Source organism: Idiotropiscis lumnitzeri, chromosome 3 (genome assembly GCF_059441095.1).
Source record: "Idiotropiscis lumnitzeri isolate Australia: NSW breed Sydney's pygmy pipehorse chromosome 3, RoL_Ilum_1.0, whole genome shotgun sequence".
NCBI lineage: Eukaryota > Metazoa > Chordata > Actinopteri > Syngnathiformes > Syngnathidae > Idiotropiscis > Idiotropiscis lumnitzeri.
Genome location: NC_142393.1, coordinates 18,882,109 through 18,909,413, shown reverse-complemented (window position 1 = coordinate 18,909,413; position 27,305 = coordinate 18,882,109). Strand labels below are relative to the sequence as shown.

Here is a 27,305-nt window from a genome sequence, read left to right as displayed (position 1 = left end):
TGTTGCACGGTGAAGATAAGTGGCTGTTATCGAAGAGCGGTGTAATGCCACGGACACCGCTGCCCGCCCACAGTGACTTTGAATGCGCCAAAAAAAAAAAAAAAAAAACGAAGGGAAAAAAAAAAGAGGAAAAAAGGCTCACTGCTTTTGTGTTGCAGCTCCTTCGGGATGTGCGGTTTAAGTTGGCCTCAGCTGGTTGTGCAACAAAGCTTTCCTGCGGCCCCCCCACCACAAGAAGCTGGGTGATGGAGTGGAGGCACATCACCAAGCCCACAGTAATTACTTTTGTCTGGCCGTTGACCTTCACTGACTTGGTTCCAGGGCAGCACAGAAACATCAGGTCCAAGGAGGAAGTTTGGGCGTCTTCTCCACAGGTTTTATGAAGTTACAAAGTGTTTTCACACTTCACATCTTTTTATAGTTGTCTTCAAAAACTGGAATGATCAGTAAGCATTCTCTAAATGTGCAACGTGTCCAAAGAGGTTCACGTTGGCTGTGGATGTCAAAGAATCACTCTTGCCTTTTTCAATCACGGCCCTTTCACTACAGTAGCTTTAGTAAATACGGCAAGTCATTAATAATTGTGCCCTCTAATGGCTGCTTTGTATGATCTTATAACGTGAAAATAAAGCCACAATGTGATTTCTGTTATTTTAAGTTTTTTTGTTTTTTTTTTAACTAATAATTACTTTTGTCCCGCGACCCTGGACAGGATAAGCGGTGTGGATAATGACATGACATGACAATGACATTACTTTTGTCTTCCATCCATCCATTTTCTGTCCTGTTCATGGGTGAGCACGAGCCTATCACCGTTTCCAATAATTTCAGCGACCATTGTCGGTTTTTCTCTCTTGAATGGAACAGTCTCAATAATTTGGTTTTTATTTGTTTTTTGAAAGACAAAAGAGTGCACAGGCAAACCCACGAATGTGGTCCTTTTTTGGACTGCTGAAGGTAAAAGAAAATCAAGAACTAAAATCCCCCTCATAGCTGGAAGCAGACCCTGAGCCGTGACACCTGCTGTTCCTGCACCGGACAACGGGGCAGAGCAGCAGAGGGCTGTCTCTTAAGAGAAATCGTCTGAAGCATAATTACCACTTGTCAGCTCTCCGGACACGTGGCAAAGCAGTGGGTGGCTTATTGCCTTCAGAGACTCAAAGGGCATAAGTGAGGCCCGAATCCAGCTTGAAAGCCAGGGAAACAACATCATAGCCAGGCTAAGGGCACTCTGGGGGGGCATGGCAGTCAGAACAGCTTCATGAAACTAAGCATGAGAGGCATTCTAAACAGATAGGAGCAGTCTCACTTACTCACTCTACTGAATTCCCAACACTCCCTCCAGCAATACATTGGAGTTGAACAAATATTTATCCTCAAACCGTCAACATTATGAAAGGCGTAGGCCGTCATCATTTTCAATGAGTCGTCTTTTTATCTGAAGGCACTTTGTTGTGCGTCAAATTCCTTAAAACAGACAACAGCAACGTGCAATGCAACCCTTTTCTTCAGCCACTCGGTGAATACTATTTTCTCTTTCCCACGACTCTACCAAGGCAGAATGATTCAATATCGGATCTGCACTGTCATAGAAGCGTCCGGATTTTGCCATGATCATTTATAGCTTGAGATATTGAGGGAAACCCCTGCAGCTGGCTATCGCAACGTGAGTGAAGACCGATTGTGGAATTACACTTTTGTCAAATCTATGCCAGAATGTATTATGTTCCGACTATGACCATGTCAACCTTCTTCAAAAATGCTTGTGGACATTTGATCGGTACACAAAACAACGATGAAAGCATAAACTCTTTAAGGCGAACAAAACAGCAAATGCACAAACGTTCGTACGGAACTGCAAGCAATAAGACTTACGCGACCACAGCTGTGAATTGCACACTTGGAGACCACCTAGGTCCAAATCCAATGGGGTGCAATTCCTTCACGGGGACAGCTCAAGACGAGCTGGTGTCATAGAAAGACGTCCATCTGGGTGAAACCTCGTAGATGAAAACAATACCTAAAGCAGCCCAAAGTGAGTGTGTGAGCCATGTCAGCGTGTGCACAGGAGTGAGTGAGTCAGAGCGATTGGCCAGCATCACTTTCATGCCCACAAATTGCTTCGGGGCTGCAGAGAAACCTTCTTATCACATCTCGGAGCTACGGCGCATGAACATTTTGAAGACACCCAAGACAACACGTTTCTTCCTGCTGAATTATTGTCCTGGCAAGCATCACGAGAATGCAATTGGCAGCCAGTGCGCAATTGTGTCTCACCATGCTCACAATGGAAGAAGGCAGAACGGGCTATTTTAGGTGATTTCTTTTGTGTGTGGACAAACAAACACATCATTGTCACAAAACAGCAAGCAGTGGTCTCAAGCAAAATGAGATTCAATCGATTCTCCTTTCTGACAGCGTAGCACCGGCAACTAAAAACTCCAACGAACAATGACACTTTAGGAAGTCACAGTATTTATTAAAAAGTTTCCTTTCGATGTGGAAACACAATCTGTATCAAAGAGGACATATGAGAGAAAATTGCCTTTCTAATTGATTGTGTACATACAGTATAGTTGTGTCTCTGGGGTGCGTGTTCACCCAACAAATGTGAAATTAAACCAGCAAGTACACTTTTGCTTGCTGCCTATTTCTACAAATACGTCTGCTCGGAATTTTGCCCAATGCTGATGTTACAATTCTTTGCTTATGACTTGGAAGCTCGGCTTGACAAATATCTGCCATTTTCAAGCGGACTACATAGAAGCGTTATCATGACAAAGCCAAAGGATAAGCAGAGCTGCAGGGCTTGCACAAATAATATGGTACAATGGATTTTAAAAGCCGATAAAACTGATCGGTTCAACAATTTCGGTTTGATAGGAGTAATTCCATCAGTCCTCAGCGCACAACTTCCCCCCCACCCCGCACTAACCAGGCTAAGTGCATCATATAAGACATATTTAATCATTTGAGCTTTTATGAAGGACACATTAACAAGGTTTAGTCATTAAATTTTTTCAAGTTTGGCGGGCCGAATTAAAAATGTAGTGAGCCAGCAGTGTTAGTTGTGTTGAATTTGAATGAGACAGAACCTTACCACAGTCGCCCTAAAAAAACTGTGTAATTTAAACCATTGTGTTACAAGTTCATGTTAAATGTGCTTTCATTCTTATCCTTTGAGTATTTTGAGCAAAGAACGTCATCATTTTTATAAAGCCACAGATTAACTACTTTCAATTGTGAAGAAAATAAAAGGGTGTATTTGGCCATTAGGTGGGCTGCTGCCAGCATTTTCTGCCCAGCTGGAATTCAACTTTGCGACCACACAAAGCTGAGTACTATCATATCATCAAATGGACCAGCCAAGTTAACCCTCCGCCCACCCATCTCGAGCCCCATGTGGCAAAGAGAGTGCTGCTGCAAAAGTTTTGTGCAGTTGAATATGTGATTTAGGTCTGCATGACTCATTGATCCTTTTCTGCCAGTGGACTGCACAGGTTAGGATCTCTGACCCTTCCCCGTGGCTTTGAAACATAAAGTGTCCTCACTGGACGGCGTATGGACAAGTAAATGGTGCTGTCTCTGGTGCTGAAAGCGGAGATGGGTTTATTCTGGTGCCCTTTTCTCATATTTTTCCCTGTCTATCAGCCTTGCTCCTTGCACATAGATGACCATGCCACATTGAATGGTAGAATTGACGGTGTTGCAGTTATAGAAAATGACATGATGTACATGCACCCACTGCCCAAAACATTTTAGGGCTATATTTTCGCAGACAGTGCACATGCCTTGGGGCGTAAAAACTGACACATCTTGCTTTTCATGCCAGTCTAAGCCTTTGTGTTTGGTAACTTTTCAGATCGCACTGCGCCATGCTGGGCAATCTGACGGAATCGGCGATTTCTTTGACACGCCTCTGGGGCCTGACCATTTGGTGGTTTAAGGTAGACAAAAATTTAGAGCAGCAGAAAGTAACAGCCACTGAAGCGTATCGCGTCTACCAAATTCATAAACATGCTGAATTAGAGAACTGCCATGGCACAAAAATGCGCCCGTATTTACGCCAAGCGCAGAACTTTCTGTCACCAAATTACCAGGTGCGTCGGAGGCAAAGCTGCTTCTTGTAGGCCCCAAATACGCTAGATTAGACTTACGCTGCCATGAAATTGAAGTTGAGACAATTTCCGAGCACACGGATGCCAGTCTACCAAAATACAACCCACCTACTTGAGTGTTTAAAGTGATGAGCATGATCATGGCTCCTAAATCAAGGCACCACCATATTTTTTGATAAGCACATCTCTTGTGTCTCAGATCTCATTAGATTGTTTAGATGAAGTGGCCAAGTATGTATTCCGTGTGAATGATAACGCAACAAAAAAGAGGCACAAAAACACATCCATGCACATTCTAAAGCACTGCAATACACTACTGATGCTACAGGCAATACACAAACTACTTGTACACACAAGCCGATATTCAGACCAATGAAAAAGGCTCTGGATTTGACAAAAGGGAACACAACACGTCTATTGGGTCCTAGTCCAACTAGTCAGATATACACTGAGTGATTACCTAGCCAATTTCATGACGGAAAGTTGAAAAGTGTCTTCTAGGCTCGTCCTCGTAAATCTCATGAACGGACGGTTTGCTTTTTGGATGGGGAAGAAAGAAATGACAGTAAAAGAAAATGAAAGTGTGTTCAACGTGTAGCTTTTTCATTACACACAATGAGAGCCAGCCCACCAGGCGAGGTATCATATTGTGGCCCCCTCCATCAGCAACTTCCATTCACCTACAAAAGAAATCTAACGGCATTGTTTTTACCATTGCCTTTACCACCTAAGATAATGTGTCACCCAACTAAAATATGATTTAAAAATAATTAAATTAATATAATTTAAAAAATAATAATGGAAATCCTAATAGAGACATGCTGTCTACTATGCGTGTATAATATGCAATGATTTTTATATTATATACTCTATTTCTGCTTCTGAAAAATCAAAGGGATATTTGAATGTAAGTCAGCCCATCCATTTTAAAAGTTACCGTAATTACTTAATAACTAGTGCCAATGAAATTTGTTTTCTCGATTTTGTGGTTCCCCTCTGGAGGCCACGGTGCCCTGAGCATAAGCCTTTATTGCCTATTGGGCTTGCAGGCTCTGCACACAATGAAAATCAGTCTTAGCCTTTAAAATCAAATACTGCAGCTCACTTGTATTCACAGAAGGTGTCATCATTCATTGCTTGTGACTCCTCGTCAGGGTGGAGGTCTTCCTTTTCTTTCACTGCAAAAACAACGGAAGCATTTGGGCGATCTTACGTGGTATCGGGATTGACAAGAGCCAGGATTTACAGAGGTGCAATAATACCACAAACAATCCTTAGTGTTCTTGTGTGTGCCCAGCAAAGGATTGCTCAAAAAAACAATAAAACAATTTAGGGCTGCTACTATACTTTAATAATTTTTTAATATGTTGATTATTCGACGAATCGGATAAAACACATTAAAAGTCCACCCATTTATTAAAAATATATAGATTATTTCAAACTGAGAGTGCAGAAAACACACAGAGAAATGAATTAGGATTCATATACTGGTTTGATCCGTAACATGTCATTAACTCTAAACAATTAATGGTTTATTAAAAATAGATATCAATTACTTTGATAACTGATTAGTTGTCAATTAATCAATCAATCAATCAGCTATAAAACATTTTGTTTATTTTCTGCCAGGCCATGCTTGCAAAAAGAGTAAAGCCCCATTTAACAAGCTATAATAATCAAAAATCCACATGAAAGCATTTGAGTGGATGCCAGAGTTCCCTTTCAAAAGGCAGGAGTGAAAAGCTATTGGGGATTATGACAAATTGCATCTGTAAACATTCTATCAAGGATGAGCACGAAGAGCTTCCATTCTTTCCTCACTTTCTTTTTTTTTTTATCTATTCTAGCTTTGAAATTGAACGGAGCAGAAAAAACTTTCTTTTTTATATAAAGAACTGGCTGGGCAAAGATGGGAGGTCCAAAAGTGCTTGTGAAAATTTTCAATACTTGTCAAAAGCTACCCACACTGAGGTGGGTTGCAAGGGAGAAGACAGCTTGTGAGGAAATAAAGCACATGTGAGGAGAATGAGTATCTCTCTGCTCTGAGGAAGCACTGAAGCCCAGCGGGTGCAGAAGCACAGGTGAGAAGTCGAAACCGCTTCATCCGCCTTGACAAGATTTTTATTCTGAAGTAGCGCTTTACACAGGCATGCAAAAAAAAAAAAAATAATTCACATGCAGTGGCTAGCTTGTCAGAGCCTGTTCTGTTGAAAATTTAGTAGGAACTCAGTAACAGACTGAATTGAGTAGAGATTTGACAAAAGCTTCCTCATTTGTGAAAGCCACCCTCAACCCTATAACTAAGGTTATCTGCCGGTTCAGGGAAGAAACACAATACACAAGACTAATTCAAGACCTTTCAAATTATACACTAAAGATGACTGGTGTGGAGAAAACGCAATCTTGACTCAATAGTGTAGTATTAAGACATTTGCCAATACTAGTTTTACATATAAAAGGAAGATGAACCATTTGTGTTGATTAGAGCTTGAAGGTTGCAGCGTTAACGCTAAGAACAAAGAAAATAAACAAAATTGACTGAAATGTGTTTTTCTTGTCCTTTGACACAATTGCATTTTGATAGATTTGGGAATATGACCATAAGTCACCTACTTAATTTTGTTTGTACAGAAGGAATAAGAGAACACACCACTTGAAAAAAAGTATATGGTTGTTAACAGCAAAAGAACAAATAAACATTAACTTTGTGTATCGTGTTCAACAATGAGACATTTTTTTATTTCTATTGTATTCCTTCCCATATTCCTCTATTATTATGAAAGCCTTTACTCAAGTAACCTATGGATTAAGAGGGTCAGGGTGTGATAAAAGTAAGTGAATGATAAACAAAACAATGGAAAATGTGTGAAACTTCTCAGAACTACTGTAAGCACGAAAAGATTAACGGTTGGAAACAATAGAGCAATAGCTGATGCCGAGCCATTTTCTTCAACTTCCAAACTGTTCAAGTTACGCTGCATGTCCGACTAAATTCTCATGACTGAGAATTGAGTCTTTGCCTGTCCTGATAAATCACTTTTTTCGCTCGTGTCAGGCCTGATAGGCTACTATGCAAACATGAAACATGCATGCATGATGCAAATAGTTTGGGGATTCAGGGTTGAGGCCCACTCTTTCAAGAGGTCAACCAAAACAAAGGTGAAAAGGTGATCAGATTCAGTAAGATCCAAAAAAAAGGAGATGATGCTGTACGTATGTCAGTCAACAGTAGCAATATTTTGGTTGACCTCCCCGAAAGAAACAGGCGACCCTGAAGCACACCCCGTTGAAAGACTAACTGACCTTTATCCATGGCGAGCATGTCTTGTCTTCCAGGCGGCGGCGTACCTGCATACTTGCCACCTTGGTTTCTCCGCATAAAGCACACGGTGAGGACAATGAGCGTGAGGATCACCACAGCACACATGGTCCCGATCAACCAGCCCTTGGTGGATATGTTTCTTTGTTGACCTGCGATGCCTGCACACAACAAGAAAGAAATATTTGAACAGCAACTTATATAATCGCCACTAATACTACTTTACTGTAAAAAACACAACGACAAGATCTGTTGACTGTTAATTGGTGTTGGGGGAGCCCCAGTGGGCGCTGGTCCCTAAGTGGGTGCAGACAACTTCAGCCACTAAGCGCTACAGACGTCACACAGCAAGTTTGCCGCATCTTACCTGTAACTTGCGTCTGGATAACGTCTTCAAAAATGCTAGCGTTATCGAGCAAAGTCTTGGCCATGAGGCGCACCGTGTACACCGTCCCCGGTTTGAGCCCGTCAATTACGTGGAAACGTTGAGACGTGTTTACCGCCTCGGATATTCGCCAGTTACCATCACCTACACACAAGCCAAGCACAACAAGTGCACAAAGCAGCAAGTCGGAAACAGTCATCCTGGCAGGAAAAAAAAGACATGCTGCTAGAGTGGAACCTCCAAAGTTGAACGGCCATGTGACGCCCTCAGTTCAGCCAACTCTACTCTAGAATGTGTCTGTGACCCCTTAGCATGTCACCGTTAAGGATGTTGTTGTCTATTTTCCATCATCAATTACCATTATTTACAAATATGTTACTGCTTTTACGTCTTACTAGTAACAGTGGATAACTTATTTCGACACTTGTTTTACTGTTAATGTTGAAATGGTGCATCGAGTTTTGGAACTGGAATCATTTATGATGAGGCTGTTTAAAATCCTAAAATAATAAATATTTCTCAAACTAGGCCACTTGCAGCAGTAAAATGTTAATATTTTCTCTACAATTAATTTGGCAAACATTATTTTCATGTGTATTTAATAACTTTAAAAAGGATTTTAAAAACAATATGGCTGGCTGTGATGTTCATTTAACACGTCACTGAATAATCTGTGCAAGCATTGGGTTTGACTGCACAATTGTATACACACACGGTCTCGCTGAATGGAATGCATCTATAGTGTTCATCCAAAAGAATAAAGCCATATTGTTTCCAGACACTATAAAATACGTCTAAAAAATGAGATTCCAATTTTGATGCAAAAGATGCAGCTGCGGATGCTCTTTTGATGGCACAAAAACTTTGGAGAAGAAATAAACCCGGAAGCATGCCTGCAATGTCGTTCACTTGCTACACACGCATGGACAACGCTGTAATTAATATGTCCAGCTACCTTACCAGTGTAAAATCTGAAGTGTTGCTTTGGTCCGGTGTCTCAGGCGCATGTATGAGTGTGGACTCCGCTCGCATTATGGACATAACGCCCAAAATTCCGCCTGCGACGGCGCCGGGAAATTCAAAAGGACGAGAGAAAGCATATCCTCCCTCGGGCAATTAAGCTCATCTTCCATTTCTTGCTCGTTAAAAATACGAGGCGTGACATTTGTTTTTAATGTCATCAGTGTGGCATGGCTCCTCTACAAACGCAAATCACTCCGTGTACCGGAAATGTTCACTGCACATGAGCGCATCCTTGCCTATTCTTGAACAGTTGTGTACACGGAGGCTCGACAAAACTTGCATAAATACGGTTTTTGGAAAAATTGCGGAATCGCATGCCAGTGCCAAAAAGCCACACACGTAAAACTGAACCAGTGTCTGTGTCAGAGCACATAACGGGGGAGTTGGGTAGTTCCTTAGCTCAATAACACACACCAAAGCGGACATCGACAAAATTAAACATATTTTTGCTTTGTAAGGGTTGAGGTGGTTTTCTGAATTCTCGCATCTTTTAAGCTTGGAAGCAGTCAGCTTACCTGGCAAGACCATCAAATGCAAGTAGGATCTCATTTGACCATATGCAAATGAACAAAACATTTTTTCTTATTTTTATTGATTTATTTTTCTATTTTTAACTTACTGTTCGGTGGGTTTAATAAATACATTTAGAAACGAGTTAAAAATAAATATAGTTTGTCATTAAGAGGCGACACTGCAGGGGCGAGGGTGGGCGGTTGCCTGTGAATACCAACTCTCCACAATGCCATCACCGAAATGAATAAAGTAGCATTGCTTGTGTTCGATCTTAAGAGGTTCCACAGTATCCCATAAAGTAACTTAAACATGTATCTTATTCAGGCAAAGACATGTGAAGTGTTATTTTAGATTGCCTACATTTATATCAATGTCACCGAAAACTTGTGTCAGTGTGGAGCTGTCGCAAGAAGCTTACGGTTGTTCATATAAGCCACGTAAAGCTGCGCGTCCTGATGCTGCTGCTCCTCCCTGGCAGTCCAGCTGATTTTGGCATAGGTGTCGCTCACGTAAGAGCTTATGTTCAACAGGCCTGGGACTGATAAAAGGGGGAAAAATCGGGAGGAGGGGGAAATACAGCAGGGAGGGAGAGGAAAACACCAGCGGGCACAGAAAAGAGAGAAAGAAGGCAGGAAAAGAGGATTAGCGGAAGCAAATAGGATACCCCTTGCAGTTTGAGAACAGTGTAGCTTGCAGCAAAAGCCCTTCGAGATGACAGTAAAAAAAAAAGGCAAGCACGCTCCCCCAGACTTAATTAAGCAGAGCTGCATTTGGCCTCATGAAGGGTCGATGTAGCGCTAGTGGGCGCATGTGACATCGACTCCTCATTTAAGCAGAGCTGGCACAAGACTCAAACTGAGCAATGTGAGTCCATGCGAGGAATCTCATTGTTCATTAAAAGTTCAGGTACTTGTGGCAGCGTCACAGAGAGCATAAAGCGCAAGTACATATTGTATGTACCTAAAGAAGGAGGATGAGTAGCGCTGCCGGAGATCAAGCGAGGAAAGGAAAGCGAACAGTTGTGGTCTGGAATGACAGAAGAAGTCTCAGATGTTAGATTCACACTTTTGTGCAAGTCAGAGAAAGAAGCAAACTTAGCTAGCAAGACTTGACGCAAGCAGGACTTTTAAAGGAAGTACCACAGGAGAACCTCAGAGATGGAAACACACCAGAGACTGCACAACTCTCCAATTTAACACAATTTCTGAAAAAAATGTTGCCTCTACAGTCCCACAGACTCTCAGTCCTTGAACTGCCGTCTTGAATGACGACACACAAGACCTTAGTAGTCGGGGAATAGACTGTGTTCGACCTGAAAGGTTCTACTGTATAATAAACCACTAGTGGGAAAACTGATGGAAGAAGCACACTCTACGAACTTACAAGCAAACGTCAACTCTATACAGAAATCAAAAAAAAAATCTTGAGCTCGGCGCAAACATTCAAATACTCAGGTCTATACGTCTCGCACTACGTCTATGTCAGTGAGCTGCAGAGGCGGTCATACATACGGATGTCAACAGAGGCCACAGCTGCAGTCAACAAATATAAAAAGGAGGAATATTACTCGTGTTTTCAATAGCGTCAGTGTTTGTACATGTGCAAATTCCTCCTTTAGTGCATCGCAGTGAACACGAATGGATGATTTGAATGAGCATAATTCAGTTTTGCTTTCTTGAAGAAATTAGAAAAAACTCTTTCAATTATTTTCTGTCTTCACTTTTCAATATGTTTTTAACTACATTTTTTTTTAATAATGCAGCATGTTGAGAGATAAGACTGCAATCATCGACACACATACACGCACACACAATTATGCTGTACAACTTCAAAAACTGTCGATGCAGACATCCTGTCATTTCAACATTTCCACAAAACAGTAAAAAGAAGTAAAATGTTGCTACATGCTTTGAAAGGGGAAAAAGTGGTGCCATCTGGGGATGATACAATCCGTTAAATCTGTTTGACAGAAATGACATTGGAGAACAGTCACAATGGTATTGCCAAGCCACGACCTTCTTTGATTTAGTATCTAGTTTCATGTTTGACTCGTGCTCCTTTATCTGTGTCCAGCTAGTTAGGTTATTGGTTCCACCTGTACTTGTCATCCTGCCTCCTCGTGTCTTCCAATAAGATCCCTCGGCCAGTTGTGTCTCAACCAGGTGTCCGTTGTTGTATCGTCAGTTTATTTGTATTTAGTGCCCTGCTTTCGTTCAGTCTTCATTGGGGCATCGTTGATGTTGCGGTTTGGAGTCGTTGTTAGATGTCCTGTTCACAGGGTTTCTTTGTCACTTTGACTTTTGATTTTGAGGACTTTGTTAAATATGTTTTTGAGTCTTCCAAAGTACCTCTGCTAGTTTTTTTTCTCTGCCTTGCATTACTGCCTCCTCTTCACTTGTTACTCTGACTTCTTCCTCTACATCAAGGAGCAATCACACGCACCCCTCGCTACAATACAATTCTCAACCACAGTGTTATTTCTTTGGCACTTTCATAACAAGTCCGATTGTAACAAAGAGCTGCACATGAAACACAAAACAATAAATAAATGGTGGGAAAAATACAGCCAAATGAAATATTCTTTCCTATTTAAAATAATCAAAGTGAGCTTACATGTAAACAATCAACTGCAGATTTCCAACAGCTGAACATTTATCACGTGTACACAAGGTTTGGTTCAATTCTCCTGTCCTATCTCCTGTCTTCTCTCTCTTGGTACACTTTACTTCATTTCAGCGCCGTCTCTCATCCCTCCCCATGTGTCCTGAGGGATGCATTTTTTTTGTTTTGTTTTTGCCAAATGGAAGTCGGCCGGCTCATGCTGGAGGGAAGCTCCTCACTGTCGTAGCATTGTAGACAAGCAGTGAAAGTCCAATAGTGTCGATATTCTCCAATTAATAAAATACCAAAGGCAAATGGCAGGTCTCTTGTTACAGGTTGCGCCAATACTCTGTGCCAAAGAATGTCAAGGCAAAAAAATGCTTCTAAGTCGTTCAAAACTGATTAGCATGATGCTTTACGGGTGTTACATGACAAAAAAAGAATGGAAAGGCACAAGTCGTACATAATAGTAATGCTGTTGTAATGCTGTTGTTTGTATCAGTGACTGCTTCCCTGCTGTATCAAAATATTGTGATTGTGCTGATGGCTGATTTTTGACTGCAGTCAAGCTGAAGAGCTCTTGATTTCTATTTTTCCAAACAAACCTTTTTATCAGCATTAGCTACTTTCAAAGCTACCAGCCAACACGTTGGCGATAAGTCGGGTGTGGAAGTGGGCAAATATTTGAATCCCTGTGGGATACTTGTGGTTATTTTTCCTGACACTTGAGATTTGAGTCGCAATATGTGCTGGAGATGCTGTTTGTCTTGTTTGAAACCCACGTTATCTCTGCTGCCCTCTTATCTCAGGAGACCCCATGAAGAGAATGGACTCCCCCCCCCCTCCACCCCTCAATCAGTTTCTTTTGAAGAGAAATCGTTCAACTACTTTGCAGTTAAATGTCATCTTGGCCACACACAAATCAAGTTGTTTTCAGTCTTAAATGCCATTAGGACAACTTTCCAAATCAGTTTTGTGGTGTGATTTTTTTCTCTCCCTAAATTTATGTGAAAGCTATGGCAGTGTTATGCATATCATCAACATACACAAGTACATGGAGTGCTAACTAAAAATGACTGGTTTAATGTGTAAAAACAAACAAGAGAAATCCTATATATAATATGATAACATTCATGGTAATTTGGGGAGAGGTGACGTTTTGTAATCAAGGAGAAATTAGTGAAGTTATTTAAAGGACTTTTTCACGGATACGTTATCTGGGCTTGCCATAGAAGCAGCACATATGCTTGGCTACTCATTGTGAGCTACTTCAAAATGTTTTTTAAATTATGTTGAGTTTCATAAAAAAAAATGAACAATACCGTTGATTGTGCTTTTTTGTTAGTTTGTTTGTTCTTCTAATTGAATCATTCACAAGTCATTTTTAACTATAAATGTCACAACGGCACTCAAGAAAAATACCAGTGTGCATAGTACATTTTTTGTTTGTTTGTTTTTTCCCCGTCTGTGCCTTGTAGATTTTCAATTATCCAGCTCATGTTAATCTGCAAAACTCTATTCAAAGCAGCTGGACTCATCTGGCTAGTTGAATTTTTTGTGTTTTGTTCTTCATTCTGAAAATGTTAAAATTGTAATAATGATTTTAGGCTAATGTCTTCAGCACTTGTGTCCATAGGCAGAAATTCCATTTCATTCAATTTACTATACACCATTATTATAATTGAAAACAGGGGGAGGTGGGGTGAAATGGTATTATTGCGTCTGGTGGTTTACATGGCAACAACATTTGGGAGCCTTAAAGGGGAAGACAACCACAAAAAAAAAATCTTTGCACTAAAATGTTCTGTGTGTCTTAACTAGTCTAAATATGCCATTCTGATTAATATTGCATTTGTGAAATATCAGTCAGATTTTACTTTCTGGTCCTGGATTTGCCACGTCTGCTTACAGCATGGTGTTGCATTAATCATATGCATCAAATTTGAAACTAATACGCTGACAAAGCATTTCACTGGCCTGGTATAATAGAATCGCTTGTCTTTTCCTGCTCAGTGTGAAAGGTGATTATTTGGACAAAGTTGGCTTTCCCCAAACTTTTAAACCACCCGAGGAAAAAGAAAAATCCTCTTTTTACTAGATCGTTGACATATAAGTGTACCCTAAAGGTAAAATATAAAAGAAACCTTTCGGTGTGTGGAATCATTTGATCCCCTGCGTTCCCTTTTCAGCCCCCACACCGTCTCTCAATCACTGCACATTAATGTCTCCAAATCCGTGGTGCTCCTGCATTGTGCAATTGGCAGCCATCTAACATGCCTTGCGGATCACACTCCCCAAACACACCTGGTCTGATCTCTCCACCAACCTCCATTTACAAACAATGAATCTTACGGCAGGGAGAAAATGCCGAAATCCTCAAAGGAAACCTAAAAGCCACAAAGGTATGAGTAACCTTTATTAAATAGAGGACAAATTTCTCCCTTTACGGTCACATTTTCCACCTGGTGCATCGAGGGCTTGTTTTCTAAAACTCCAAATGGGCTCTGTGCGCTAACTGCGCTGAAATTACACAGCAGCCTCAACGGAATCGATTTGGATAACATGTTGTGGTTGAAGCCGGCTGTGTTAAATTACATGATACAAGATAAAAAAAAATCAAGTGTTCTATGAGTTCTGTATAAATTGTCATTTAATATGTGTGTTTAGACAGCATTAAACTCTGGCAGTGGTATGTTCAGGAACAACAGGATTGAAGTTCAGTGAATGAATCAGTGCTTCGGTTTTCAAGAGTAGCAGACCTGAAGAGCCTGCGTAATCGAACTGCAGTGCTATAAAACAGTATATTACGGTTGCCATTAAGTGTCATCATAAAATAAACAAAAAGTTATTTACTACTATTCAGTAAGTAAGCTCAATTTTTGTTGTGTATAGTTTATTAGATTGTTTTTGCCAGCTGTGTTGTATTCCCAAAATGTATTCTTCAATGATCAATTATCAATTTTTTTCACCTTAACAAAAACAAAAAGACAGACATGTACCCTTTTTAATTTAGCTAAAACAAAGTATTTTCTATTTATTTGCATTCAGTCATAATTAATCACGATTGTGCAAGTACATTTAATAGCCCAAGTTAGTATGCAAGTATATGGATTTTTGATAGGAATAAACATTTGCCAGGGACGTTTTAAGCTAAAAAAAAAAAAGCTGCTAATTACTGTTCAGCCACACATAATTAGATGTCCGACTGGTGAAAACAACAATACAAAACACTTTTGTACAACCATATTACCATCGATATCAAAAATATGTTTTAAGTTTGATTGTAAAGTTATTATTAATATCATTATTATCATTACACTACCCCCTATAGTTTTTCAGTGGAGAGTAAACAAACCATAGGAGTTTAAATGATTCTCTAATTACACACAATTTAGACCACAAATTGCAAACACTAATGCAGCTATTATTATTCAATTAGAACAAGGGGCAAGAAAAGTTGTGTGTTGGTCTGAGTTTTTTTTTTTTTTTTTTTTGCTACCTAAACCAAAGTTGAATTATACACATTTGCTATTTCAAAACACACAATTACATGCTTGAGCTCCACAGAAACCAATAAATGCCAAACATTTATCACCAACACTAGATAGTTTTCCTTTCCTCACATTTTAAAACCAATGGATAAGTGACGTTAGTACTATGCATGCAACTTCCTGATGAATATTCCAGTTGCAATAATGCATTCAATACATGTACCCCTCTGGAGGAGTTCCAGCCATCCATTTTCAATAGCGTTTGTCCTCATTAGGGTTGCGGGTGAGCTGGAGCATATCCCAAGTACATCCTGCACTGGGTGCTAGCCAATTGCAGCCTTTGAGAAGTGGTCCATTGGAAAAAATATTCATTATTCTCAATTACATCAGCTAAGAATGCATATTACGGATACTTAACTTCAACTGCCTGCTATTGCAACATGGATAGCAAAAGAGTTGAGTGTTTTCAGTTTATTAAGGTCGTTTCAAAGGCAGTCGTCCGATGGAATATTAATTTGATTCTACAAAAGGTGGCCTTTAATTGTATTAATTTTATGTTTACACCTTCATGTTTCAGATTTGCTGTTTCTTTATTGTTACCTCAGATGAAGAAAACCAGATGTTTTGTCCGCTCCTCCCTTTAAAAGAAAGATGTTGTTTCTTAATTTTTATGAATGTCTCGCTAACTTAATTGCATAGGTTATGAAACCTAAATCATGACTTGTGGCAGACTCGTTATGGTTCGGATCTCCATCAGACCATCTCTAAGTGGAGTTTCCATATTCTCCTCATGCTTAGGTGAATTGAAGACTCAATATCTGTCCTGCGATTGACTTGTAACCAAGCAGGGTGCAACCTATATTTCCCCAAAGTTAGCAGGGATAGGCTCCACTTGGCTGAGGACAAGCAGGATAGAAAATGAAAAGATGGATGGATGTTATGAACAACATTGTCTGTATAGAAGAATGCTTTGCTTTGAAAGTCCAACCTCCATCACCGAGGTGACTGAGGTCAAACATACTGTATTGTCTCTTACTGTTTTTGTGCTTTTCACGGTTTCCATTATTAATATATTTTATTGGTTGTTGTTGGGGCACTGGCTATGGCGCACGTTTTCTCAAGGGATGCCCTTGATGACTTCAAACATGCCTATTTATCCAGACTTGGGCTGGTCTGCCCCTCCAGAGTGTAGGTAAGCTTTTGGAACTTTAGTATTCACAGGTGGTCTCCCATGCAAGTACTAACCAGGCCTTAACCTGCTTAGCTTGCCAAATAAGACAAGATGGAATGCTCTAAGAGGATTCCGGATACAAATTTCAGATTGGCTCTTAAAAGATCATATACCCTTACGGATCATTTTCATGTACTCACGTGCTGGAGTGAGAGTGCTGAGCTCCTGTGCCTGTGGAGGTCCACACCCTGCCCGAGTGCAGGCACTGAGGTGGAAGAGGTAGAGGCTGCCCTCTTCTAAGCCCTCCAGCTGCCAGTGGGTGGTGTCGGGCCCTGTGATGTTCATTTCCCGGGAATCAAGCACCTCCTTTGTGGTCTCATTAACTACAAGTTCAAGTGGCTCAAGTCAGCTGAGGGAAATGGCGGCCGTCTGAGATGTCATCAGCACATGTATGTATGTTAATGGAACAACACGGAAATAAGGGTGAGCGGCCAGGGGATGAGGAAGGATGAATAGGTGCCATGCTCACTCATGCGGAAAGCAAATGTTGCAGATACATGTCGTGACAGGTGAGCTGAGCAGGAATACATTAAGATGTCAAGAGGGAGATGAGGCGGAATATATAGAACTCAAAAGAAGCGAGGGAAGAGTTTTAACAAGTGGCAGTTGATGAAGAGGGGAGGAAGCAAAACGGTGAGAGTCATCATTATAAAAGTGGGTAAACAAAGCAGCAAAACTAGAAAAAAAAAAAGCTCGCAAATGCAGAAGAAAGAAGAAATCATTTGCATAAAGTGTAGGCGGTGCATGGAAGTGGGAATATAGGGGCAATCAGGAGCAGTCAAACATATCACCCAACATGCATTATAGATCAAAGTGCAGCGCGTGTGTGCCGAATGAGGAAAGCAACATCGATGCCAACGTTGAAATGCAGGTGAGGGCTGATGCTGAGCCAAAGCGGCTCGCCACCGCTTTAGGAGCTTTCATGTGCTGATGAACGCCATCAGGTTAGTCATCGACTAATTTAGTCGCACAGAGTGGATTACACTGCGGCACTTTATTGGCACAATCAACACACGGCTAGATTTTGAAACGTGGCACAGATAGAAGGGGATCTGGTGCTATCATATCAGAACATAAGTCAGTCAATGAAAATGTAAAACGCAAAGCCCCTCACTCACCAACATTTCTCATGCATCTGGGAAAAGCTTGTGAATGGGGGAGGGCATCAGGGCAAAAGCAGCCTTGGCATGAATGATTGTTTGGGGGAAAGAATCTGCAATCCCAGAGGATGTGAGACGTAAGAAGACTTCAGAAGTCATCACTCTTTGGGGTGTTGCTAGGGTTTAGTTCAGAGCTAAACACTGCCATCTAGAGTTGAATATCCACTCATGCAAAGACTGACGGAGGCTTTCTTTAATTCCAATTATATTCAACCCAGATTATTGATTCAATCTAAACATGAAAATGTCTCACAATCCATAGCATGAGATCAATCTATTATTCTTAAAAAGCTCTTACTAGATGAGCATTCAAAGCAAACAAGCCAAGTGGCAACGCAAGCACATAACAAGACTGAGAATTTCTGTTTCTCTTCAACATCCAAAGCGGTGCAGGTTTTCTGTTTCAGGGCTGATGTATAAAACTGTTTTCTGGTGTCTACTTTATATGTGTTAGTATAATTAATTTGTATGTTAACTTTCTGCTTTCGCTGCCTTTAGTATTGAGTTTTGCTACTTTGTGTTTTACTCTGTGTAAAGCGCTTTGTTATAGCTGCAGCCGTTGTGAAATGCGTTAAACCGATAAAGCTGTATTGTACCGCCGATTAAAAAAAAATGGTAATAATGAGTGTAAATTTAATATATATTTAACCTTTTGTACACATATTAAACAATTTTGCACATCAAAAAATGGACACTCTGCCTCCCAAAACCTGTAGAATCGAATGTGCCGATGCATGAAATTCCAGAGGGCTTCAATAGGTATGTATAGACCAACCATAGATTAGTGTGTGTGTGTGTGTGTGTGTGTGCGCGTGTTTGAGTGACTGTGAACACATACTGAGGTGGTACTGTAGAAAGTAACCAGTCAGGATGCCGTTTGCCACCAGTGGTGGACCCCATACAAGCCGGATGGACTCTTTGTGGGCATTAGAGGCGGTCAGAATGGGCACTTGTTTTGGAACTGAAAAATAATTGTAATTACACTAGTATCTCTGCAACAACTAGTTGCCATTTTTGTTTGCATAATAACATGCAAGACACAGGTGTGAAGTTGTTAGGAGCTGTATCAATAGAGTATATAGTTGTCATTTTCATCTCACCTCCTTCGGGGGTGGTGAAGGTGACTGGGTCACTGCTAGGCCCATTTCCCTTCTTGTTGAAAACCTTGACAGTGAGCGTGTACTCAGAGAAGGCGTCAAGGCTGGGCACAATGGCATGTGTCCTCTTCCCGGCAAATGACAGCATGTGGCGCTCATCCAAGAGCTTGTCAGGATTCTGGAAACTTCGCTTCCTCAGCAAGTGAACCTGTAAGAAGCATGCAATGGTGAAATGTGCCTATGAGGGAGAAATTGTCCAGCAAGCCTGACTTGCAATTTCCTGGTAATTTAAGGTGAAATTCACAGCCGTACCTTTCAAATATAAAAACTGTTGAATATGCCTCATGAGCATTTTCAATGCAGAACCTCTTCATGTCAAATTCGAGCAAAGCTGACCACTTTATTTCAGGGAAATAGTTTCTATAAAGCAAACAACTATTTATACAGTATTTTATGAACAGGCTTAGCTACCAAAAAGACCTGTGACATGAACCAACTCACACTGATGTCACAGCTTGCATGTCCGCACGTGTGGTCTGCTTATTATTATTATTATTTTTTTTTTTATTGATATGTATCATGTTTCTTCTCGCACCCTGACAGGGTGAGTTTAATTACACTGCAACATTTGGTGAAGTGTGACAATAAACACGAGCAATGAAGCACCTCATGTTGTTGTTATTTACTGTCCAGACAAGCTGCCATCTGGTGAGGTGTCAAAACACTGACTTTTCTCAAAATTGGCGGATCAAAGGTGCAGCAGGATAGACATTTACCCGCCTGCGCCTTTTAGACAGAACTGAACGCTATTTTATGAACAGCAACAATCGGTTGTGGTAATTGAACATGTGGAGTTAAACTTAACGTCTTATCCTCTTACACACAGCTGTCGTTCAGCCTCTTTCATGCCGCTGAGACTAACACGACAGACAGGAAATTCACAGGTCAACTTCAGTATGGGTACCTTTATCAAATAACCTTCATATCTCTGCCCTCCTCAAAATTAACAATCCCATTTGCCTTCAACCGCTCTGCCCCTTGACTTTGGAGTGACCTCCCTCCTGATATTACGAATATGGACTATATCGCTGGTGTCATACCTTCAAAATCATCACTTTTCAGGAACCCCCAAAAACGGCATATTTGTTTAACATTGCATCGTCATAGAGAGCAAGCCATTTTCAACACTTTATATTGGTGAACAACTTGATTAGGTAACATACAAATCGTGTGGAATGACCAAAAGTAGAGTTTTGTGAAAAAATATTGAATTCACCAAACTGTGACTGTGTGATGATTGGCTTTTGGCCCAATGCCAAAGAGAGATGTAGTTTTTGACATCTACGTTAATTGGTGTTTCCACTGTTTGATCACAAATCTTTTATTTTGTCATGCAACCAAATGAGCAGGCAAATAATACTCATAAAATCCAGAATCTGCCCTAATTTGTTTTTCTCGATCATCGTGGTTTTCATAATTAAAAAAAATAAAAATGATAATAATAATAATAATAATAAAAATAATAATAATCTAAGTAAATCTTCACCACTTTTGCAGCTTCAGTGGGCGGCAAATTTTTTCAACGTATCAAAAAAAAAACGACGTATAGAGGCGTAAAACCAATAAAAAAATAATGAAATAATTATTAAAATAATCAATATTAAGACACGTCAATAAGTTAAAAAAAAATCACTTTTCGCGGAGGGTTCTGGTCCCAATTAAACACAAAAATAGGGATTACTGTAATAATAATAATAATAATAATATCAGCGTTGAAAATATATTTAGGTTGTTGTTGACATCCTCTCTTATCTGCACGGTGCACACAAATCATTTTGGGGTGATGCCTATTGAAAACTTACATGGTACCCCCTTAGATGACCTCTCAGTGTGGCGGGCGGCACTGGGGTCCAGCTTACTCTCAGAACAGTCGTGTTAATCACCTCCACTGCAACATCCCGTGGTGCAGCAGTGGGAACTAAAGGACACACAGAGGGAGGTCACACAACTCTACAGAGACTCAAAATGTCTTGTAAAACGAGAGTCAAGCTTTTGGATGCAGCAACATTACTGCATAGAAATGTTGGAGCAAGTATTTTTGGTTGAGCTCCTAATAGTGGCACTAAATGAGCAGGCACATATATTTGAAAGCATAATGCCCCAAATCATCTTATAAGCAGAGGGGGGAAACACCAAAAAAAGAGCTCTACATAATTTCTGCTCTACATGATTACTGGAGAGAAGCACAGCAGACACTAGAAGCAGCAGCAGCATCACGCCTTCGTCGGTCTACGCTGAGGAGCCGAAGCGCGTCGTGATCTAATAAAGGTCGCACAGATTTTGAGACAGAAGCGGTATATTTCAGATCTCACAGCTCTACAAAAGGTTATTTGCCACCTGCTGCATTCGAGGGTGGGAAAAGTCACTACAGCACAGCTGCACAGGCAAACAGGAAAAAAAAGAAAGAAAGAACTTAACCTGACAAATTTTCCCGTAGACAATGGTGAATGACGACTGAAGATGGGGCGTGGCACGATAAAACAAAGAATTCAAGAAATCATACATAATGTGAGCTTGTTGAGCCTCAAGTTAAGCGAGAAGAGAATTTTTTTTTTGTGTCTGAAAAAGAGAAAACTTCAAACCGATCTACTATACGGCTACAAATTGAAGTTCCCCTGGCAATGTGTGTGTGAGGAATGCTCAGGCATGATGTCATCAAGGTGAAACAGCATTCGTTAATACTAGTTAATTCTGGGTAAGTCCATTTGAGAACGTTTTATGGAGGTGGCGGGTGCATAAGTGGTTAGAAAATCAGTTTTCATGTTCTCACCATGCTTTGGTGCCTTATTTTCGGGGCCACTGATTTCCTCTCGCATTTCAAAAACATGCTGTAAATTATTCTGAGTAGAGAATGTGAGTAAGTTGCTTATCCTCAAGCATGCTAGACTGGCCTGGACTGCCTCGTGACCAGTTTAGAGTGTTCATCGCCTTTTCATCTACATTGGCCAAAGTCAGCTGGGATAGGCACTGGTTATTTAAAAAAAAAGGAGGAAAAAAAATCACGCTGCTTTTGTCCCCAAGAGAAATTTATGACGCACTGGAGTAGGATTGTGAAAGCTTGTCTCCCAGCATTTCCACAATAAATAAATGACATGCTATATTTGTCGTTACTGGCACAATATTCACTCACCATCTTCACCAGAATAACCCGTAGCAATTTTAGGTTCCGGTCCCCAGCCATGACTGTTCCTGCTCTGAATCTTGATCTCGTACGGGATGAATGTTGACGTATTCCTCACAATGAAAGAGTGCCTTTTGACCAGGTGCTCTGTCCAGGTGTCGTCCACAGCGACTTTTCTGTAGCTCACCTTGTACTCCATGCCTGGGCCATTGTGTTCAACAGGCAACAGTGGCTACAATGGGAACATTTTATTGGATTGGATCTCAGTACACGGAAATGTTGGAGTCTTGGAAAATCTTACCTCCCAGCTGATGTCCATTTGATGAGGTAGGTGGCCTTGGATTTTAATGTTTTCTGGGTTCCTATCAGGTGCTTTGAATGGTATTTGAAAACATGATGATTATTGCTCACTGAATAATGCACACACATTACTGTCGGGTACAGGTTGCAACAAACTGCTGTGATTCAAACTTCTTTAAAAGATTCCAAGATATACTGTAACTTAGCTTACTCCTGCAGAAGTACAGTATGAGTATGTAATTCTGGCTGGTCACACAATTTAAAAAGAACCGAGAAAACTTAATCAGAGCAGAAAAGCATGGATTCAAGTGCGAGAGTGAGTGAGTGAGCCTCACCAGCTGGGGGGGTTTTGTAGCGCTCAGTGGGCTCACTAGGGGGCCCGGGTCCAACAGCATTCACTGCGTACACTCTGAACTGATAGTTAAGATGTCCGTAGAGTGCCAGCTCGGCTGTTGCCTGGTTACCGGGGACTTTGTGGAGCTCTTTCCACTTGCCGGGCTCCCATTGGCTCTCCTCGTATTCCACAATGAATTCTGTATTCATGCAAGAGATGAGGGCGGTACACATTTAATCAGCATCACACGCATACTCATTTGAACTTGTGAAATCATATATGGGCGTTCTGTTTCTCATGTATTATCTTAATGAAGGGTCAATATGTGGTTCAACAATTGTGGTTCATCACAAAGACAGTGGTGATTTAATTTAAGTTCGGATAATTGGCCTACAAGCGGGGGCATCGTCGTTTTCATGCAGGGACAATGGTTTAGTCCGGCATGTGTATGCTCCCCAGTGTAAATGCAAATTTGGTTACTCAAAGTAGACTACAAAGTGTCTTTGAACAGGAGTGAAAAAAATGGAATCCATAATTCACATCAGCTTTGTCTCACCTATTACGGAACTGTTGTGATCACTGCCAGGTACCCAAGCCAAACGGATATGTCTCTGATTCTTGAGTTCACTTATCTCTACGTTTTGCGGGGCGTCAGGAACATCTGCAAAATAAGGCAACATAAATTTTTCAACATAAATAATGAAAGATTAATCTGAAGTGTCAGATATGGATAGTACATTGTAAGGAACTAACAATTTAGTTGGGCTACCTCCTATATAAAAAATAAATAAATAAAGTGTTTTCTCTCATATTTATAAGCGAGTGCTTTATTTAACACCCTTTTTTCCCTTTTAGGCCACCATATGTGGGGTTCTCAGGCACTAAGATAATTTCAATGTTTTTGTGCTAACAAGGGAAATTACTGTATTTTCCAGACTATAAGACGCAATTTTTTTCCTAGATTTTGAACCATGCGGCTAATACAACAGTGCCGATTTTCTGCGGATTTTTCTTTCACCGGTAGGGGCGCTCTATAGTTCAGAAAATACGCTAAATAAATCTTGATTTTTTTTTTTCTCTTGGGTCTGTTCTGTTTTAATTAGCAAAGTTGTTGCCGTGTTAAAAGGCACTGTTTTAAGAATATGTTTATGTACCTTTATGTGCATTCACAGTACAAAATCGTTCTGGACATGCAGTAAACAACAATTTCTTTTCAACTTAGAAAAAAAAACTGTGGCTTATAGCCTGCTGCGGCTTGTGTATCGTGTTTTGGGGGGGTCTGTTTGTCTTTTTCCCCCAAAAAAAGGGTTGCTGCGGCTTATATACACGCCTTATAGTCCGGGAAATATATGGTACTCCTCAAAAAAAAAAAAAAAAAAAAAAAAAAGAACAGCATCATAAGGATGTATGAACTGAATTACTGCTCTGTATGCATTATAAAATACATTCAAGCAAGAAACAAAATGGCACAATCTGTTGGGCATTAATGCTGTCAGTGCACAAACATAGATTTGGAATATGTTGTGAATTCACCGTCAATTCCATCCTTTCCACCCATGACCCATCATCATGTACGTACAGTATTACGAACATGAGCACCTTACCAAGCACTGTGAGTAGTGCAGTACGACTGTCTTCATCCAGATGCGTTCTGGCCATGCAAGTGTATACCCCCTCGTCATTCAGGTTCACGTTCATGATCTGCAGCATGCCATCACCCACAAAGTACCTGAACATAAAAACATTCAATTGGAAATATACACATGATCACAATCAATAGAAAAACATTATTGCATCTGCAAACCTGGAATGGTCTTCTGTGGAAAATTTCATTTGTTCCCCATCCTTTATCCAAACCACCTCAAAGGAGTCCTGCAAACTTTCATCATACTCGGCCTGGCATGACAACTGGGCTGTGGTCCCACTGATGACCTGCATGTCCTGAGGTCCATTTACAATGTGTGTGGGGTCTAGCAACAGAAAGCCAGTGAGGATAATTTATAAGGCCATGCAAATGTGCAACCCATCCATCCATTCAACCATCTTCCTTCCATCCATCCATCTATTTTTCTATTTTTAGGAGAGGTGGAACCTATCCTAGCTTTAGCAGTGAGCTTCTATTTTTACAAATATAATATACTGTAGCTGTCCTGAAAGTCAACTAGTTCAAGCACATCCTAAATTACTGAAGATGAAATGAACCGTCAAAGTATAAATAAATAAATGAGACATTCAAAAACACAAATTTCAATTAAAGAAAAAAAAATCTCTGTGTTTTAAAATGTTTGGCAAGTGATTGTATGTAATTACATCCCATACATTTTACTTGCCCTGTTATATGCACTTCATCAACAAAAACAAACCACCCTTCGGTGTGAATTCCATTGCATTATCCTTCCAAAATCCCTGTCATCCTTGGGCTAATTTACTAATATACTTCAACCATTACAACTCTTGGTAATAGGTTTATTTGTCATCATTTGTGATTGGCCCTTTAAGAACTATCTTGTCTACTCATGCTTAAGCAATTTTCTTATTTTGTTGTGATACCTTTTACCGCCAGCACAGCCGTGATAGATGACTTGCCCTCGCTGTTATCGGCAACACAGACGTATTCGCCGCTGTCTTTCTTCTCCGGACTGGAGATTTGTAACGACCCGTTCTGAAGGGCAACAAATCTTTCTCCCTCAATGGTTTCTGGAGTCTCATCTTTGGCCCTGAGAGAGAGCAAGAATGCTTTCATATACAGTCGGTGCTGCATATCTGACAACCAATTCCAATATGCAGAACTAAATTAAAAGCAATATTTTACAGTGTTCACAATACCGCATATTTCCTTCTGGATGAAGGGACAAAAATTCCGACAGATACTTTACACTTCTTAAAGAAAGTTTCCCCAGAAGACTGTGAGCTGTAGTAATTGCAACTCCATCCATCCATTTTCTATAGTGCTTATCCTCATTAGGGTGAGCTGGAGCCTATCGCATCCGACTTTGGTGGCGAGGCAAGGTACACACAAGACTGGTCAACCATTAAACACATATAGACAACACACTGCGACTGTATGTGTAGTCCTGTCGACTAACAGCATTGCTTCATTTTTCACAGCCGAGGTGCAACAGCAACGTGTCCCCGTGGTTCGCCCGTTGTCCACATACTTGTGTGTGTGTTTTCTCAACTTACTCTGGCTTTGCATCGCATTGCAAAAACATGCATGTTAGGTTCATTAGGGCAGCTAAAATGTCCATTGGTATGAATGTGACTGGAGCAGTTGTTTGTCTATTCGACCCCCAGCAAACATCTGCTGGGATAGGTGACTTAATGAGCGCAATGAGTGTAGTAGATACAGGATGGAAAGAATATTTGATGCCGGGATTTGTGCTATATAAAGTCACAGTTGCTCTTATTTGAGACCTTGGTGAGTATTTATATCCCAGCAGAGTCTTCCGCACAACTCCCGCTCCAGCTCTAGTTGGTAACAACTGCAATTGTTTGTCAGTTGACAGTACACTTAATTGGTGGTTCCCATGACAATGATCTGGCTACTGAATGGTGTCCGTGAGGCAGTCATTTTGAGATCAAATTACTACATGTTGCACAAATATCTGTTAGCTGTCTCTAAACCAGAATAGTCAGAAGTCTTTTTTCGTTGCTGCACGTTTCACTTTCACAAAGCTTATTTCTCAGTCCAGTAAAGTTTTTAAGTGTATCATCCCCAGACTCAAACGAGTAAGACCAAAAAGTGTATCGAGAGGGAATAAGATCCCTTTTCAAGCAAATGAAGCAGCTTTAATGCTCATTAATAGAATGTAATTAGCCCCAATTTTGAGGATGGAAAGAGGATAATCTCATTAAAGAGACAGATGGAAAGAGGATAATCTCATTAAAGAGACAGACGCCTGCGTAGCGTGAACACCTGAAGCTTTGTGTATTGAAGAGTTGACTCACACGGTGTAGTTATACACTTTTTTTTTCCCTCAGTCACACTCACGGCTGTTTATTTATGACTAAGACCCCTCAAGAAAAAGAAAAAATCACGCCACATGATGTGTCAGGTTCTTCTGTGTCATTTCTGTGAAATTTCTCACCAACAGTCCTGTGCTTCTTACCAAGAGATTGTGGGAGGTGGCGAGCCGAAAGTATTGCAATTCATGGCCACGTCGTCGCCACGTATCACTGCATACTCGCGGTTGTCCTCAGTCAGGATCAGAGGAGCCAGATCTATAAGTGAAGGGGAAAATTACTAATGGCATGTTTGTGCTGGATTAAAAGATGCACACAAAACCATCAATCACTAGTTTTATTTGTCTTTCAATGTTAATTTGATGACTTTCAGTCATCTTGTGGCAGCTTTCTTTGTCTTGTTTTTTTTCCAGACCTGCAATATTGTTAAAACTGAAGCAATTATGTTCCACTGGCACCTCCATACACAGGAACTATTCATTCCAAGAGAGGATGACATTCATACGTGAGAAACATACAGTGTGAATCTTTTCTTTTAAAAATGCGATTGTTGTTTCAAAGCTACAATGATACACAATTACTTAAAAGG

General features: G+C 40.6%; 1 protein-coding gene across 14 annotated transcripts in view; it reads right to left on the bottom strand.

Annotated features, from left to right (window-relative positions):
* Window positions 1–27,305, bottom strand: part of LOC148340226 (neural cell adhesion molecule L1-like protein) — a 60,728-nt gene that overhangs the window by 1,891 nt on the left and 31,532 nt on the right. For 2 of the 14 annotated variants that reach the window (XM_088289626.1, XM_088289625.1), the window contains 19 exons: window positions 26,863–26,974; window positions 25,304–25,470; window positions 24,558–24,723; window positions 24,358–24,482; window positions 23,310–23,414; window positions 22,755–22,952; window positions 22,421–22,491; window positions 22,129–22,351; window positions 21,417–21,452; window positions 20,801–20,916; window positions 18,942–19,146; window positions 18,680–18,802; window positions 16,822–17,004; window positions 10,870–10,890; window positions 10,319–10,384; window positions 9,777–9,896; window positions 7,805–7,966; window positions 7,422–7,598; window positions 5,224–5,296 (listed from right to left, as the gene is read on the bottom strand). In XM_088289626.1, coding sequence (XP_088145752.1) covers window positions 5,224–5,296; window positions 7,422–7,598; window positions 7,805–7,966; window positions 9,777–9,896; window positions 10,319–10,384; window positions 10,870–10,890; window positions 16,822–17,004; window positions 18,680–18,802; window positions 18,942–19,146; window positions 20,801–20,916; window positions 21,417–21,452; window positions 22,129–22,351; window positions 22,421–22,491; window positions 22,755–22,952; window positions 23,310–23,414; window positions 24,358–24,482; window positions 24,558–24,723; window positions 25,304–25,470; window positions 26,863–26,974 — 2,449 coding nt within the window. Of the gene's footprint in view, window positions 1–4,578; window positions 4,655–5,223; window positions 5,297–7,421; window positions 7,599–7,804; window positions 7,967–9,776; window positions 9,897–10,318; window positions 10,385–10,869; window positions 10,891–16,821; window positions 17,005–18,679; window positions 18,803–18,941; window positions 19,147–20,800; window positions 20,917–21,416; window positions 21,453–22,128; window positions 22,352–22,420; window positions 22,492–22,754; window positions 22,953–23,309; window positions 23,415–24,357; window positions 24,483–24,557; window positions 24,724–25,303; window positions 25,471–26,862; window positions 26,975–27,305 lie in introns of all 14 variants that reach the window. The other 12 variants (XM_088289633.1, XM_088289634.1, XM_088289630.1 and 9 more) reach the window with 12 other exon arrangements.